We start from the raw sequence: 15,325 nt of genomic DNA on the forward strand, positions 1-15,325 counted from the left end.
TTTTTTTTCTTTTTCTTTTTCTTTTTTAATTGTACTTTAGATGAAGGTTTACAGAGCAAACAAGTTTCTCATTAAACAAACAATTAATACACATATTGTTTTGTGACATTGGTTGCCAACCTCACGACATGTCAACACTTCCCCTCTCTCGACCTTGGGTTCCCCATTACCAGCTTTCCTGTCCTCTCCTGCCTTCTAGTCCCTGCCCCTGAGCTGGTGTGCCCATTTAGTCTTGTTTTGTTTTATGGGCCTGTCTAACCTTTGGCTGAAGGGTGAACCTCAGGAGTGACTTCATTACTGAGTTAAAAGGGTGTCCAGGGCCCATACTCTTGGGGCTTCTCCAGTCTCTGTCGGACCATTAAGTCTGGTTGAAAGACGTCATTTTGAGGACTAAGGTGGGCCTGACCCCAGCCATGGTTATTTTCTATCGTTTGATATGCATGGGAAAGCTGGACAATGAATAAGGAAAACCAAGGAAGAACTGTCTTGGAAGAAGTACAGCAAGAAAGTTCTTTAGAAATGAGGATAGACTTCGTCTAACGTACTTTGGACATGTTATCAGGAGGAACCAGTCCCTGGAGAAGGATATCATGCTTGGTAAAGTAGAGGGTCAGCAAAAAAGAGGAAGACCCTCAATGAGATGGATTGACACAGTGGCTGCAACATGGGCTGAAATATAGCAATGACTGTGAGGATGGCACAGGACTGGGCAGCATTTTGCTCTGTTGTACATAGGGTCACTATGAGTTGGAATGGACATGATGGCACCTAACAACAACATCTTGAATCTGCATACAGAACAAATTAACCATCTGTAACACAACTGATGAAACAGCATTCTCTAGGATTCCATTTACTGATGTGCCAAGCTTAAGGAGCTAGAGGAGAGAGCTGATGGCACTAAGGCAAGTGGCAGGCAGCAAGGATGCCACCCATCAAGACCCGATGAGAAGCAGCTTTTTGTTTTTAATTAAAAACACCACTCTTAAAATGCCTCATTCATTTTTTGTTTTTATAGAATCAAAACACAGGAATTTTTCTTAAATGAAAAACAGAAACACTCTAAATTTTTTTTTTTTTTTAAGCAAGCAAGTTAAAAAACGAAGCCCAGGAAATTGTCCTTTGTAATTCTGCCAGTTTCAGTTCTGATTTTTTATGCAACCCGTATCAAGATAATATTTGGTTGAAAAGGGAAGAAAATTCCAAGTAGCTGTTTTGCACACATTTCAGTTGTCTGCTTGATTGGTGGGAGGCTAGCTACTATTACTGCAGTTGCATTGACTGATTAGATATCCCAAGTAGGCTCACATATAAGCAGACCCTTAAAAATGTACACGGCAGCAATTCTAATGATTTTTGATTACTTCTATTGGTGGCACAAACTGGAAGAAGGAAATAGGTCAAATTTTGATAGAATCACAGATTAAATTAAATATAGATGAATGGCATTTATTAAATGTCTATTATTTGCTCTTCAGTTTTGTTGACACCACGGACATTTTTTCTGATTACACCCTAGGACCCTGTGGAAAGAACCCAACATCTCATGGCTGCAAAGATGATGAAATATTCAGCTGTACCCATGGGTATTTCCTGACGTTTCTTTGGTAAAGTGTAGCCTAATATAAGATATCAGGAATCAGTGTAAGAAATATTCTACAAAGCTATTGTCACTACAAAGATGAAAGCAACTCTGATGATCAAAAAGAAGTCAATAAAAAAAGACTGAAAGTATTTCCTGAATCCTCCCCTCTTGCTCATTTGGGATTTCTTAATTTCCCTACTCTCAATATATTATGGAATTTTCCATGTGAAGTTTTGCCATGAATTAGAGTGATGTCAACAAAGTTTTACCTTAAGTCATATTTTATCACACACTGGAGAAGCCCTGATCCTCCAGGGAGCACCATTTCCTGCCTTTAAGAGGCTTGTCTTTTCTCCTTCTTTTACTTACAAAAGTCCTAGACAGAGGATGGAGCTCAGCTGACCTCCAGTGACACTGAGACATACGCTGGTTAGACTTGAAGACCATCCTCCAATCTAAGGTCCCATTTTCCGTGGCTAAATCTGCCATGCTTTTGGTTCTTTTGCTCTTTGCTTTTTTATGCTCACGGGGATGGAGGGCTAAAATTGTATTTTGCTACTGTACTAGGTATCTGGAACAGTACGTTTGTTTTCCTGCCACCCTTGATAAACTTGCTTCAACTCAGTCAAATGTGCTTACAATCAAAATGCAGACTTATTTCTCCTATCACAGCTATTGAGCTCTCTTTCTTATTAACTTAAAATGTCGTATCTTAAAAATTTTCAGGAAAGAGCAAATGTTTGGAATTCAGATAAACTTGGTTTGAAGGCACCTCTATTACTTACTCCACCACCTATCTGTCAGTTTGTGGTGGCTTGCGTGTTGTGATGCTGGAAGCTATTCCACTGGTATTTCAAATACCAACAGGGTCACCCATGGTGGACAGGTTTCAGCAGAGGTTCCAGACTAAGACTCAGAAGAAAGGCCTAGTGATCTACTTCTGAAAATCATTGTTGTCAGGTGCCATCGAGTTGGTTTCAAATCATAGTGACCCTTGTACAACAGAACAAAACACTGCCTGGTCCTGTGCCATCCTCATAATTGTTGCTATGTTCGAGCCCACTGTTGCAGCCACGGTGTCAATCCATCTCATTGAAGGTCTTCCTCTTTTTTGCTAACCCTTACCTTACCAAGCATGATGTCCTTCTCCAGGGACTGGTCACTCCTGTTAACATGTCCAAAGTACGTGAGATGAAGTCTCACCATGCTTGCTTCTAAGGAGCACTCTGGCTGTACTTCTGTCAAGACAGATTTCTTCGTTCTTCTGGCACTTCATGGTATATTCAATATTCTTTGCCAACATCGTAATATAAAGGCATTAATTCTTCTTTGGTCTTCCTTATTCATTGTCCAGCTTTTGCATGCATGTGGGGCAAATGAAAATACCATGGCTTCAGTCAGGCACACCTTAGTCCTCAAAGTGAAATCGTTGCTTTTCAACACTTTAAAGAGGTCTTTTGCAGCAGATTTGCCCAATGCAATGTGTTGTTTGATTTCTTGACTGCTGCTTCCATGGGTGTTGATTGCGGATCCAAGTAAAATGAAATCCTTAACAACTTCAATAATTTCTCTGTTCATCATGATGTTGCTTACCGGTCCAGTTGTGATGATTTTTGTTTTCTTTATGTTGAGGTGTAATCCATACTGAAGGCTGTGGTCTTTGATCTTCATCAGGAAGTGCTTCAAGTCCTCTTAGCTTTCAGCAAACAAGGTTGTGTCATCTGCATAATGCAGGTTATTAATGAGTCTTCCTCCAATCCTGATGCCGCATTCTTCTTCATATGGTCCAGCTTCTCGGATTATTTGATCAGCATACAGACTGAATAAGTAGGGTGAAAGGATACAACCCTGATGCACACCTTTCCTGATTTTAAAACATGCAGTATCCCCTTGTTCTGTTTGAACAACTGCCTCTTGGTTCATGTACAGGTTCCACATGAGCACAATTAAGTGTTCTGAAATTCCCATTTTTTGCAATGTTATCCATAATTTATTATGATCCACACAACTGAATGCCTTTGCATAGTCAATAAAACACAGGTAAACATCGTTCTGGTATTCTCTGCTTTCAGCCAAGATCCATCTGACATCGGCAATGATATCCCTCATTCCATGTCCTTCATCTACTGATATGGCACAACTCAAAATGAGAAGAAACAGCTGCAAACATCCATTAATAATTGGAATGAGGAATGTACGAAGTATGAATCTAGGAAAACTGGAAGTTGTCGAAAATGAAATGGAACACATAAAAATCAATATCCTAGGGTTTAGGGTCGCTATGAATCAGAATTGACTCAATGGCAACAGGTTTGGTTTTTTTTTGGCGTTAGCTGAAATTGGTATTGGCCTTTTTGAATCAGGTCTACTATTCTGGGAATTACAAATTGAAGAGGAGTGGCATCACATTTGTTATCAAAATGAACATTTCAACAAGATCCAAAGATCCATCCTGACGTGCAGTGCTGTCAGTGACAGGATAATACCCATTCGCATACAAGGAAGATTGGTTAATATGATTATTATCTAAATTTATGCACCAACCACTAATGCCAAAGATGATGAAACTGAAGATTTTTACCAACTTCTACAGTCTGTAATAGATCATATATGCAATCAAGATGCACTGATAATTACTAGTGTTTGGAATGGAAAAGTTAGAAATGAAGAAGGATCTGTAGTTGGAAAATACGGCTTTGGTGACAGGAACGACGCTGGAGTTTGCATAGTAGAATTTTGCAAGACCAATGGCTTATTCATTGCAAATATCTTTTTTTAACAACATAAACGGCAACTATATATGCGGACCTCACCGGATGGAAAACACAGGTATCAAACCGTCAGCATCAAATCTGAAAATTAGCGAATAACAATCTTATGGATCACAACAGAACATTGTATGACTTGCTTGCTTTGGACATACCATCAGGAAGGGTTACTCACTGGAGGAGAACATCATGTTTGGTGAATCAGAGGGCTAGTGAGAGTGAGGGAGATACACGGTGAGATGGACCGGCATAATAGCCACAATAATCGGACTCAAACATGCCGACTGTCGTGAGGATGACTTAGGACTGGGCAATATTTCATTCTGTTGTACAGAAGGCCACCATGAGTCAAAGCTGACTCAGCGGCAGCTATCTACTACTTACTAGCTGTGTGACCCTGGATGGGTTTTTCAATCTCTCTGGGTGTCAGTGTGTGATTTAAAATGGGGATGATAATACTGACGTTAGTTACATGGTTATTATGAGGATTAAATGAACTAATATGTGAAACACTTCTTGTATAGCGTCTATCATACTGTAGGCACTTGAAAAACTGGAGCTATTATTAATTTTTTTATTGTGGTACTTCATCTAGTATTATTGACTACATAGCACAGACTATGATATGCATGTATATATGCATATACATGTATTTATGCCTATCATATGTATATTATGTACACATATATACACAATATATATATGACATAGACGTATCATACAAGATATAAGAGGGTAGGAAGGAATTATAGGGAGTCAATTCAATTGTGTATGTATTAATACTCAACAACTATTTGGTGCTTACTTTTGCCATGTTGTATAATCCCGTGCCTCAGGATCCTGTTTGTAAACCTCTCCATAGATAAAAGCTTCTTTATTAGCCTTACTTCAGTGTTTACTCTCTCCACAAAGTCAAAATGAACTAATTTAATATTCCTGTACTGAGTTTTACTATGAGATAACCCAAGTATAAAGTCTGTCACACCTAGGGCAGGTTCTATACATAATGGTTTGGTGGCACTTCTTTCGAAGGAAATCAGCAATGCTATATACCCAATGGCCATGAACAATGCATTTATGAAAGGTTTCATTAAGACTCATGATCTTTATTGATATGTTATTGACTCTTTCTTTTAAATTGTCAAAATTACCACCAAAAATAATTCATTACAATCAAAAGAACTGGATGAAAATAATTCTGTCATTTGAAAATACAATAGGTCATTAGCTATTGTTATAGTCAGATAACTTCAGGTTTATATTAGATTATTTCATTAACATAAGGGAAAAAAGAACATTAAACTGCAAAAGGAATTATGATTTACGTATCTAAGTAAAATAACGCCCATTTATTTAAAAAGGATGACACAGCAGTCACTGTTGGCTGCATACCCAACAGTCCTTCCCCTTTTCTTGTTCAGGTTATCCTTCTTTGCCTAAGTCCATCACCAACCGGTAGATCCTGAATGGTCTAGGCTGATTTAGGTACTCTAAGTCCTCTTGCCAGGGCTGGGCATGCCAGGGCTAGGCATGTGACCTGCTCTGGCCACTGGATGTGAAAGGAGACTGGGAGTGGGGCTTCTGGGAAAAGTTTCCTTACTCTTCAGAAAGAGACCCCAGAAACTGACAGGCCCTTTACCCCTGGATATTGCCAGGTCTGGATGTGATGCCTGGAACTGCAGCAGCCATCTTGGATTCACCTTTAGCATGAAGCCACCACAGGAGGCCACAAGAATGTCAGAGAAGCAGAGCCAGAGCCCTGAGGCTCTCTGCCCAGAGCCAGCCCTGCCTACAGGCTTCTTGTTTTGTGAAGTAATAAATTCTCTTATTGCTTATGTCACTTAGAGGTGGCGTTTTCTGTTATTCACAGCCAAAGTATACTAACTGAAGCAGGTAGTGAGTGCATAAGTTCCTTGACCTAGAGAAAGTCAGCGAGCAAACAGGCCAAGCAGGGAAGGGGAATGTACCTGTTCTTGTGACTCCAGTTCTCTGTGCTGTAATTTTTTCTCTGCATTCCGCAACTGATTAGAACGGGCATCCAGTTCATCCTGTAGAGCCTGGAACAGTACAAAACAAACACATACACATGAAAAATCAGCACACTTGAAAGAAAGTTTTACCACATGAACTGGCATTAAGAGGGCCTCAGATCTCCATTCTATTACTGTTGTGCCAAAAGAGTTCAGGCAAGCAAAACCAGACTTTCATCTCTCAGGCCCAGATGTTTCTGCCTTGAGAATATTTAGTGTGAAAAAATTCCAAACTAACAATACAGAAAATTAGCAGGTGTCAGTTCATTTTGTGAAAATGTCTATTATGTTCCCAGCATAGACCCACAAGCATGAACTAAGGCATAAAGCTATTGTTAATTAAAATAGCTCCATAAGTACAACTGCAAGGGACACCTGCTCTCTGTAAACTGTTATGACATCCAGCAATATCTGGCCACCATGATATTTTTCAAAATTATACTACAGTAATTTGAGTACATTACAGTAACCTTAAAGAAACTTCTTTATTAAGTCAGAGGGGATGGCATGGAACTTGAATAAGCTGTAAGAAGTGGACAGAGATTAAGTCTTTCAGTTGTCAAGTACCAGTTGGAAATAGAATCCAGCTTAACACAGGAAATTTATAAACCACAAAGTTCAATAAGTATCGTTGCACTAATTACTATTTTAAGAAGGGAGCTAGAAAAAAACAATAAAAACAAAACCATTCAAATAATCCAATTATAGATGTAATAGGCAGACAGTTATAGTGAGCAGAATGCATAATATGATAACAGCGAGGATGCCAAATAAATTCTCAAAAGTAAAACCTGTCCAATTGATACTACTGAGTTCCTGCTATATGTGAAGAGCTGTGATAACCACTATAGATAACACATACAGCAGTGAAAAAAAGCAGGCCAAAAAAATGAAAACAAAAACAAAAAACCAACAACAATCCTGCATTCATGAAGCTTGCATTGTAATGGGGGGAGGCAATAAACAAACAATAAGTATATATCAGAGGTAAACGCAGAAGAAAAATAAAGTGGGGAAGGGGAATAAAAAGTTCTGGAGTTGGGGTGAGTGGAGAAGTTTCGCAAATTTAAACACATGGCCCAGGAAAGTCTAGCTGAGCAAGGATCTGAAGGCGAAGGGAGAGCACAGTCACAGAGACGTGCAGGAGGAGCCTTCCAATCAGTGCAAACTACAAGTGCAAAGACCCTGAGACAGACGTTTGAGGAACCACAGAGGCCAGTGTAGACAGTGAGCAAAGGTGGAGAAATAAGGGCAAGGATATAACGGGGTGGTGATCTGCTTCTGTAAAGATTACTGCCTAGAAAACCCTAAGGGGCAGTTCTACTCTGTCACATGAGGGTTGCTATGAGTCGAAAATCAACTCGAGGACTCCTAACAACAAGTCACACTGAGTCACTAGCCTCATAATCAGTTAAGGACTTCAGATTTTATCTGAGTGTGATGGAAGCTCCTGGGGAGTTGTGAGCAGGGGTTGCTTTGGTTGCTGCTTGAAGAATAGACCGAAGAGGGTGAGGGCTGAAGCAGGGAGGTAGGGGAGAGGCCACTGCAATGTACTAGGCAAAGGATGCTGGAGAGCTGGACTAGAGTGGCAGGTTCTGGACACTATAGGGTAGAGAGGACGGCTCTGACAAAGTGGATGCAGAGTGTGAGACACAAAGAGGCATCAAAGAGGATGACCCAAGGATTTTGGCCTGAGTAGCTAGGAAAATGCAACTGTCATTTACTGAGATGGCGAAGATTGAGGGAGAGGCATTGTCTTGGGTCTGCTACAATTAAATAAACAACACTCCCTTGATTTTTTTTTCTAATTTCACAGAAAAAATAAAGGAGATGTGAGTCTCTCTCGCCCTAAAGAAAAAAAAAAATGGTTCCCTACCTCCTGCCTTGTCTTTCTCCTCCTCTTCATCAGCAAACTCGAGTGGCCCACACTCCGTGTCCTGTGTGTCCCTCCCATCCCCTCAGCACCTCTTATATCCTGACTTTTACCCCCACCCCTCAGTCTGTTTTCACCACAGCCACTTGTTAACTCCTGAATGCCAAAGCCAGAAGCCAATTTTCTACCTCATTCCATGGCAGCATTTGGCCCTGTTCATGCCCCAGTTGTTTTATCCCCTTGAGCTTTGAGGAAATATTTCTTCAGAGGAAGTCAGGGGTTAAGTAAGGAGGCCGCTGCAAAAGTGAAGGGCTTGAAACAGGGTTACAGTATAGAGAAGGGGAAGGATTTGGTAGAATCACTAATGGGGGATCCGGGAAAAAAGGAACTCAAGGACACCACTAGGCTTTGACACTGAATAACCATGGAATAGTGACACCAAAAACTGCTGAAGCAACAAGGAGCAATTCAGAAGAGGAGGCAGTATGGTTTAATACATGTTGAGTTTGGGGTGCTGGCCAGACTTCAAGGGGAGCTACCCAGCAGATCACACTGGAAAGATGGGACTGAACAACGGAGAAAGGTCTCAGACAGAGGTGCAGATGGGGAAACTTACCAGGGAAGCAAGGAAAAAGAGAAGAGGTTCTACAGCCTGACCTTTGGTGATACCCACATGTAAGAGCAGACAGAGGAGGAAGAAGAGGCCAAGAACTCTGATGGGAATTCAGATGGACAGGAGGCGACTGAGGAGAAGTTAGTACACCCACTCCTCACTTATTGACCTGGTTAGGTTCCAAAGATCAGGTCATTATATGAAAATAAGCATTATGTGAAAATGGAGGATGGCCACATCAGATCACAAAATGGAGAACCACTACATCATTACATAACTGCCAAATTACATCATTACATAACTGCCAAACCACTGAGAATCACGGCCCAGCCAAGTTGACACATAACCTTAACCATGACAGGCAGCATTACTCTCACCTTGCTTCTCAGCGTTTGTTACTGCCAGATGTACGTTGTTAATGCGCAAAATAGTCAGACAGTAGATTTTTTACTATTGTTGTAAATGCAAAATGTCAGATAACAAGATAGTTGATAAGTGAGGAGTAGATGTATTATGGAAATCTAGGTGAAAGAGAGTTTCAAAGAGGACAGGGTAATATAATTACATCTGATCCTTTCTCAAACTTAACATAAGAGACTATTAAGTCTCCTATATTTTATCAACATTATCAAAATAGAATTTAAATTATATTTAATTTTTAAAAAGGTACCACTGTTAAAATCTACTTGTAGTTTAAATGAAGATGTAAAACATGTGATCTGCCTAAGGTTAATCAAAGAAAGCAGTTATGTCTAGAAATTACTTTTATTATCTATTAAAACATCAGTTTAAAAAATTGAAAAGTAACCAAATAATATTCCACTTTCAAAAAAAGTTAAAATGTACTAGATGAAAGGAAAATGAGAGTTTACACTGGCAGCTTTTTTCCAGTCTTATATTCTAACAAATCATTAGGTTATTAGGGTTCCAACCTCAGAATTTGACTTAAGGACTATGTGAAAATGACCACAATTAGTAAGTACAACCGGGAACTTTCTTTTCAGTTGTGGCTTCTTTAATTCAAATTTGACACACACATACACACACACATCACATTTTTAGTTTATTTCTGAGAAAAGCCCAAGATAGCTAAAGAACAGAATGTCCAATACTGGGTCAAAAACCAAAACCAAAATCCAACTTGAACAGCTAAACTGTTTATTCTGCAAAATTATCCTTTGTCTCTCAGCTCTGCTGGGTTAACACGCATCCTTACTGAAAATAAATTGCTTTTCTCCCAATTCTATTTGCCTTTAAATACCATGTAAGTCAGCTTGCTGTAGGAAAAGACACTGTGCCTACTTTTAGAGTGCTTTGTGTTAGCTGGGAACAAAGAATGATACTATACAGAAGAAAAATGTAAATGACATAAGCTTTACAAGAACATTGAGGATACATCACACTCTTTAAAAGGGAAATTATAGGATAATTTGATTTGTTTGTTTAAAAAAATAGAAATAATTAGAGCAAATTAAAGTGTCAAGGAGTTTACACGTTAAAGGATTCTTCAGAGTGAGTGGGAAGTGCTAGAAGCTAATGTGCTGATGGAATGGCAGCACTAGGCTTTCCTGTTGATTTTGGAAAAAAAGAGTATCATAGTCAATGCTATTTTCATAAAAGTTACAAACATAATTCAAAGCAAACCACTCCCTAACTTGTAAAACCACGCATTAAGGAATTGTGTGCAGTCTCATTAAAAGCCAATGCTTTGTCTTATAGTTCTGAATCAATAAGCACGAAGAGACAAAAGTTTATCTCAAATATAAAGTTGTTAAAAAAGTTATTTAATAAAGAAAAAACTTAATTGGAAGGGGGAAATACTGTGCTACAATAATAACAAAAAAAGAATCAAAGTTTTCTCAGTCTACAAGGCATACAACAGAGGCTTGCAGACTTAGTATGTTTGTGTGACCAGAAGTCTTTCTAGAGATTTCTGACCTTGCCTTTGGCCAGCCTCTGGCTGTCAGTGAGAGCTGTGACTGTACCACCCTCTCACAATAGGCTGTTTAAGGACACAGATCTGTCTTCAGCTGTGCTCCAGGTTCTCACCTGATAGTTTTCCATCTTTATGAAAACCTTGAGAGAAATCTGGAAAAATCCACTTCCAAATCAAAACAGAATCACTAACAGCACAAAGGTCTCTTCTGAATCCTCTGCTCCGGAAGCACTGTTGCGGCAGCGTGAACTCCCAAGGCAGATTCTCTCCACCTATACGATTGTGCCTTTTTTTTTTTAAAGCGTTTTCACTGACTTGAAATTTAATGTGTTTACGCTTATCGTCTTCTTCATTCTGTGCTCCCAAGCCTTGGAAAAATGCTCGTGCCTGGTCTTTTCACAACTCATTGCAAGGCTCACGGGCACATTTGTCCAGGCCTGGTCTGCTGCTATGAGTCGGAATCGACTCGACGGCAGTGGATTTTTTTAGTGGGGTTTGCTACCATACATTGAGAGGGCAGAGTGTGAAGGGATCCTTGTGTCTCTTCTGTCCTATAGATTCTCCCACGTGCTCTGTGTAAGGGGGAACTTGAACGCCATAGTGTTCTTTCACTTAGAGGGGCTCAATTAAACCATATGTGAACAAAAAAGACTGTGGATTAAATATTTGCCTTATGTAAATATAAAACTGGGTTGGCAAAGTCGTGGGTTTTGAGGGCTTAGGGTGAAGTGTGTGGTCATGTAATGGAGTGAAGCACACCAGCCTGAGCTGGGAAAATTCAGATGGCCTCAAGCTCTGCATAGCTGAGGGGTTTAAAGAGAAAAAAAAAAGAATCAGAGTATTTGTATTGAAGATGCTTCAAAAAGTCACCCTGACAAATTGTTGAAAAGTATTGAAACTGGTTCATGGGCACATGCGGGTTCTATATAGTATTGTCCCTTCTTTTGTGTAGGTTTGAAAGTTTCCATAATAAAAAGTTAAAAAAAGAAAAAGCAATTAAAATTCAGTTTCTTGGTTGTACTAGTCACATTTCAAGTGTTCAATAGCCACATGTATTGGACAGCTCAGATTCATAGAGCATTTCCATCATGGCAGAAAGTTCTTTTGGAAAGCTCTGAACTTGAATGTTAGACCTACTGTATTACTAAGTTGTTAAATCAACTTGCATCAATTTTTTTTTTTTTTAAAAAAAGCTTTTCCCACTTAAAAAAAATGAAGTCACCGTATTCTTCTCTTAAAGAGGTTCAAATTGACTCTTACTCAGAAGAAAAGAGATGATTCATTTATCATTCGATGGACAGGGAATGATCTAGGGGGATTTCTCTATGTATATTTTGGACATAAAATGAAGGAAGCGGGAAGGAGGATGTTCATATCTTGACCTAAGGAGAAGAAAGCTGGAAAGGGATGGGAAGGTTTATCTAGATTTTTTAAAATCAAAATATAATTCATATACAGTAAAATGCCAGGTTTAATTTTTAGTGGCAACGGTCTGTTTTTTCATTTAAGATATGTAATATGATGTAAATACTGGTGTCATGAAATATCTGTTAAGATTATAAAATTTTGACATAAACCTATTCTGTTTTCCACTAGTTGGCTTATACATCAAACAGAAATGAGATGTGATCTGTGACTACAGCGAACAGGCACAATTACAAAGGCAAAATAAGGGCACCTCTAATTTAAACCTTCATTACCTTTTTAATGCTGCCCACATTTGTTTAAGTAGCATTACTCCAGTTCAGTCTATAAATGGTGCTGATAGTATTTCTAAGTTTCTTTGGGTTTCTCTGACATGTAAATTGAGCAGAAATGGTAAATGTTTTTCTACTACTGCTAACTGAAGGCTAAAGTAAAACACACACACACACACACACACACACACACACACACACACACACAAAAGCAATAAAATTTCACTGTATTTCATGTCAGATCTATAGACTTATTTTTTATCCCATCTTAAACGACTGGGACAAAGCAAGATGGCCATGCCCTGTCATCCCCAGGAGGAGACACAAATGTGGCAGGGAGTGATATTTTTATTGGGTGGTCTCATCGGATATTGACAGAGGATGTTATAGCTCCTGTTTTATTATTATTTTTTAAATAGGCTAAATCTACTAACAAAAGTAACAAGTCGTCTTCAACTGAATGACACTCAAGATTTCTTTTAAAGTGATTTCTTCATTCAGACCTACACAGGATGAATAACAAACCATAAAAAAAGTTTTATTAGTGATTCTATGGTAATGAAGAACAGGTTCATGCTACAGATCTAAAGAAAACCAGAACCACCGTTACTACCCCACCCACAGCTGTGGAGGAGATTCTGACTCACAGCGACCCTACAGACCAGAGTAGAACTGCCTCACAGGGCTTCCAAGGCTGTAATCTTTATGGAAGTAGACTGCTGTATCTTCCTCCCCAGTAGCGGCTGGTTACTTCAAACCGCCAACCCTTCAGTGGGCACCCGAGCACTTAACCACTGCGCCACTAGGTCTACTTTCTGTTACTACAATGACCACTAATGTGTTTACAACACAATAATATAATTTTTTTTCTTCACGGTCTACACTCAGGTTTAAAAATTTTTTTCACATTCCAAGTAAGCACCTGTTTTTTTAAAACCTCGTAATTCAGTCTCTTTCTTGTGATACTGGTGTGAAGGAAAGGAGATCTTTCAGGGTTTTAACCCAGTACATACGTTACTCTTCACATAAGGCACAGTTCCCTTCAGGTGGAAACATTTTAGTTGTTGCAACAAACCACATATATGAGAAGGCAGCACGTATATGACCTGTTGCTATTAGACTATTGATTCGACAGGAAAAGCAAAGGTACTGTGGCCACTATCAAAACAATAGCAGCGTTTCCTTCAAAGAATAAGAAAGTTTTCATTTTCTGTTTCTCTTTCTTCTTTCTTTCACGTATTTTCGGTCCTTTGAAATTTCTAAAGGAATTCCTTTAACAGTCCTAAAATGCATTTAAAAAAAAAAAAAAGTTAGTGTTTCCTGGTCTTAACAGAGATTCCAGGAAAAGAAATCATGTTATTCCAAGACTTTGATGATCTAAGGAAGCTGGAATCTCCTAACACACTTCATTAACGTTTCCCTCATCACACAAAAGACCATCCTGACATTACACACATCTCCTCTTAAAGTAGCCGGTATACTTCCACTCAGGAAATTCAAAGCACATTTCCCTTTCTGCCACTCCAGACGGCTTCACTTGAGAACAAGTTCTTATCTCGGGTGGTAGAAATCTAGGATCAAGTTCAAGAATCACAGATCGATTTTTTTCAGGATCCTAGAAAAATTTCCTCATTTGGCTAGTGTGCTAACCACTCCAGCTTCAGCTCAGTCTCTGCGGAACGGACTGTGAACTGTTAAGGCCTCTTTAAACGGACCATCCCCTCCTCTTTGCAAGCCTAGGCAAGAGGGAGGATCCATAAGTCATTCATTTATATTTTGATTTTCTTACACACTAATCATTCGCACATGTGATCCCTCGAGCCTGCAGCATCATTCCAACCCCCCTTCAACAAACTGTGAATTTTTCCTCTTTTAAAATTGAGGACTCATTTCTTCCCTGAAACATTTCAAACCTCCACTGGAGACAACTCGTAATCCTCAGTAAGTGATTACGTCCTCAATATGACAACATATTTACATATTTCTTTGTATTATGAATTTATTTGTCTTTTTCCTTGTTTGAGACTATGAGCTCTGTCAGGGCAACAAATATTTTTTTTCCATACTTTTGAGGTGACCCCTGAAATTGCTTAGTACAGTGTTATTTACAGTACGGCACTAAGTATTTACTGGTAACATTAGACCAAAAAACCAAACCCACTGTCACTGAGTCAATCCCAACTCATAGTGACCCCATAGGGCAGGGTAGAATTGCCCCATAGGGTTTGCAAGGAGCAGCTGGTGGACTTGAACTGCTGACCTTTTTGGTTAGCAGCTGAGCTCTTAACCACTGCACCACCAGGACTGGTAACATTAGCCAATTACATAAAGATCAATTGCCTTTCATTCAAAACAAGGTATTCCCATTAGCATTTCTCCTCTCAAACTGAATGACATTTCCTCTTCCTTTGATCCTAGATAAAAATATCTTAGCTTTACCCAGTCTGCCCCCTCAAGTGTCTAGAAGTGGTGTCCCTTCTTGTTTTCTCAAAATAACACAGCTACTAGTGTCCTCAGTTCTCTTTCCAAATTCTCAGGGGTTGGTCATAGGTGTTACCTCTCCCCTTCTGCTGATCCCCTCCCAGAATCTAAATACACCTGCACACTTGTCTTTACTCTGCTGACTTTCTAGGGATGAAAGGCCCCTATGGTCTCTTCAACCCTGATATTCTTTTTTTTTAATAATATTGTATTGTGTTTTCAGTGAAGGTTCACATAGCAGTTCAGGTTCCCATTCAACCATTTCTACACAAGTTGTTCAGTGCTATTGGTTACGTTCTTCACATTCTCATTACTTCTGTTCTGCTTGTTCTGATTCCATAA

General features: G+C 39.3%; 1 protein-coding gene across 3 annotated transcripts in view; it reads right to left on the reverse strand.

Moving 5' to 3' along the window:
* The window catches only part of CEP112 (centrosomal protein 112), a 443,305-nt gene that overhangs the window by 39,128 nt on the left and 388,852 nt on the right, over window positions 1-15,325 (reverse strand). For all 3 annotated transcript variants that reach the window (XM_023729297.1, XM_023729296.1, XM_023729295.1), the window contains one exon: window positions 6,321-6,410. In XM_023729297.1, the coding sequence (XP_023585065.1) occupies window positions 6,321-6,410 (90 nt within the window). The remainder of the gene's footprint in view (window positions 1-6,320; window positions 6,411-15,325) is intronic.

The sequence above is a fragment of the Trichechus manatus genome, unplaced genomic scaffold, assembly GCF_000243295.1.
Source record: "Trichechus manatus latirostris isolate Lorelei unplaced genomic scaffold, TriManLat1.0 scaffold00028, whole genome shotgun sequence".
NCBI classification, from domain to species: domain Eukaryota; kingdom Metazoa; phylum Chordata; class Mammalia; order Sirenia; family Trichechidae; genus Trichechus; species Trichechus manatus.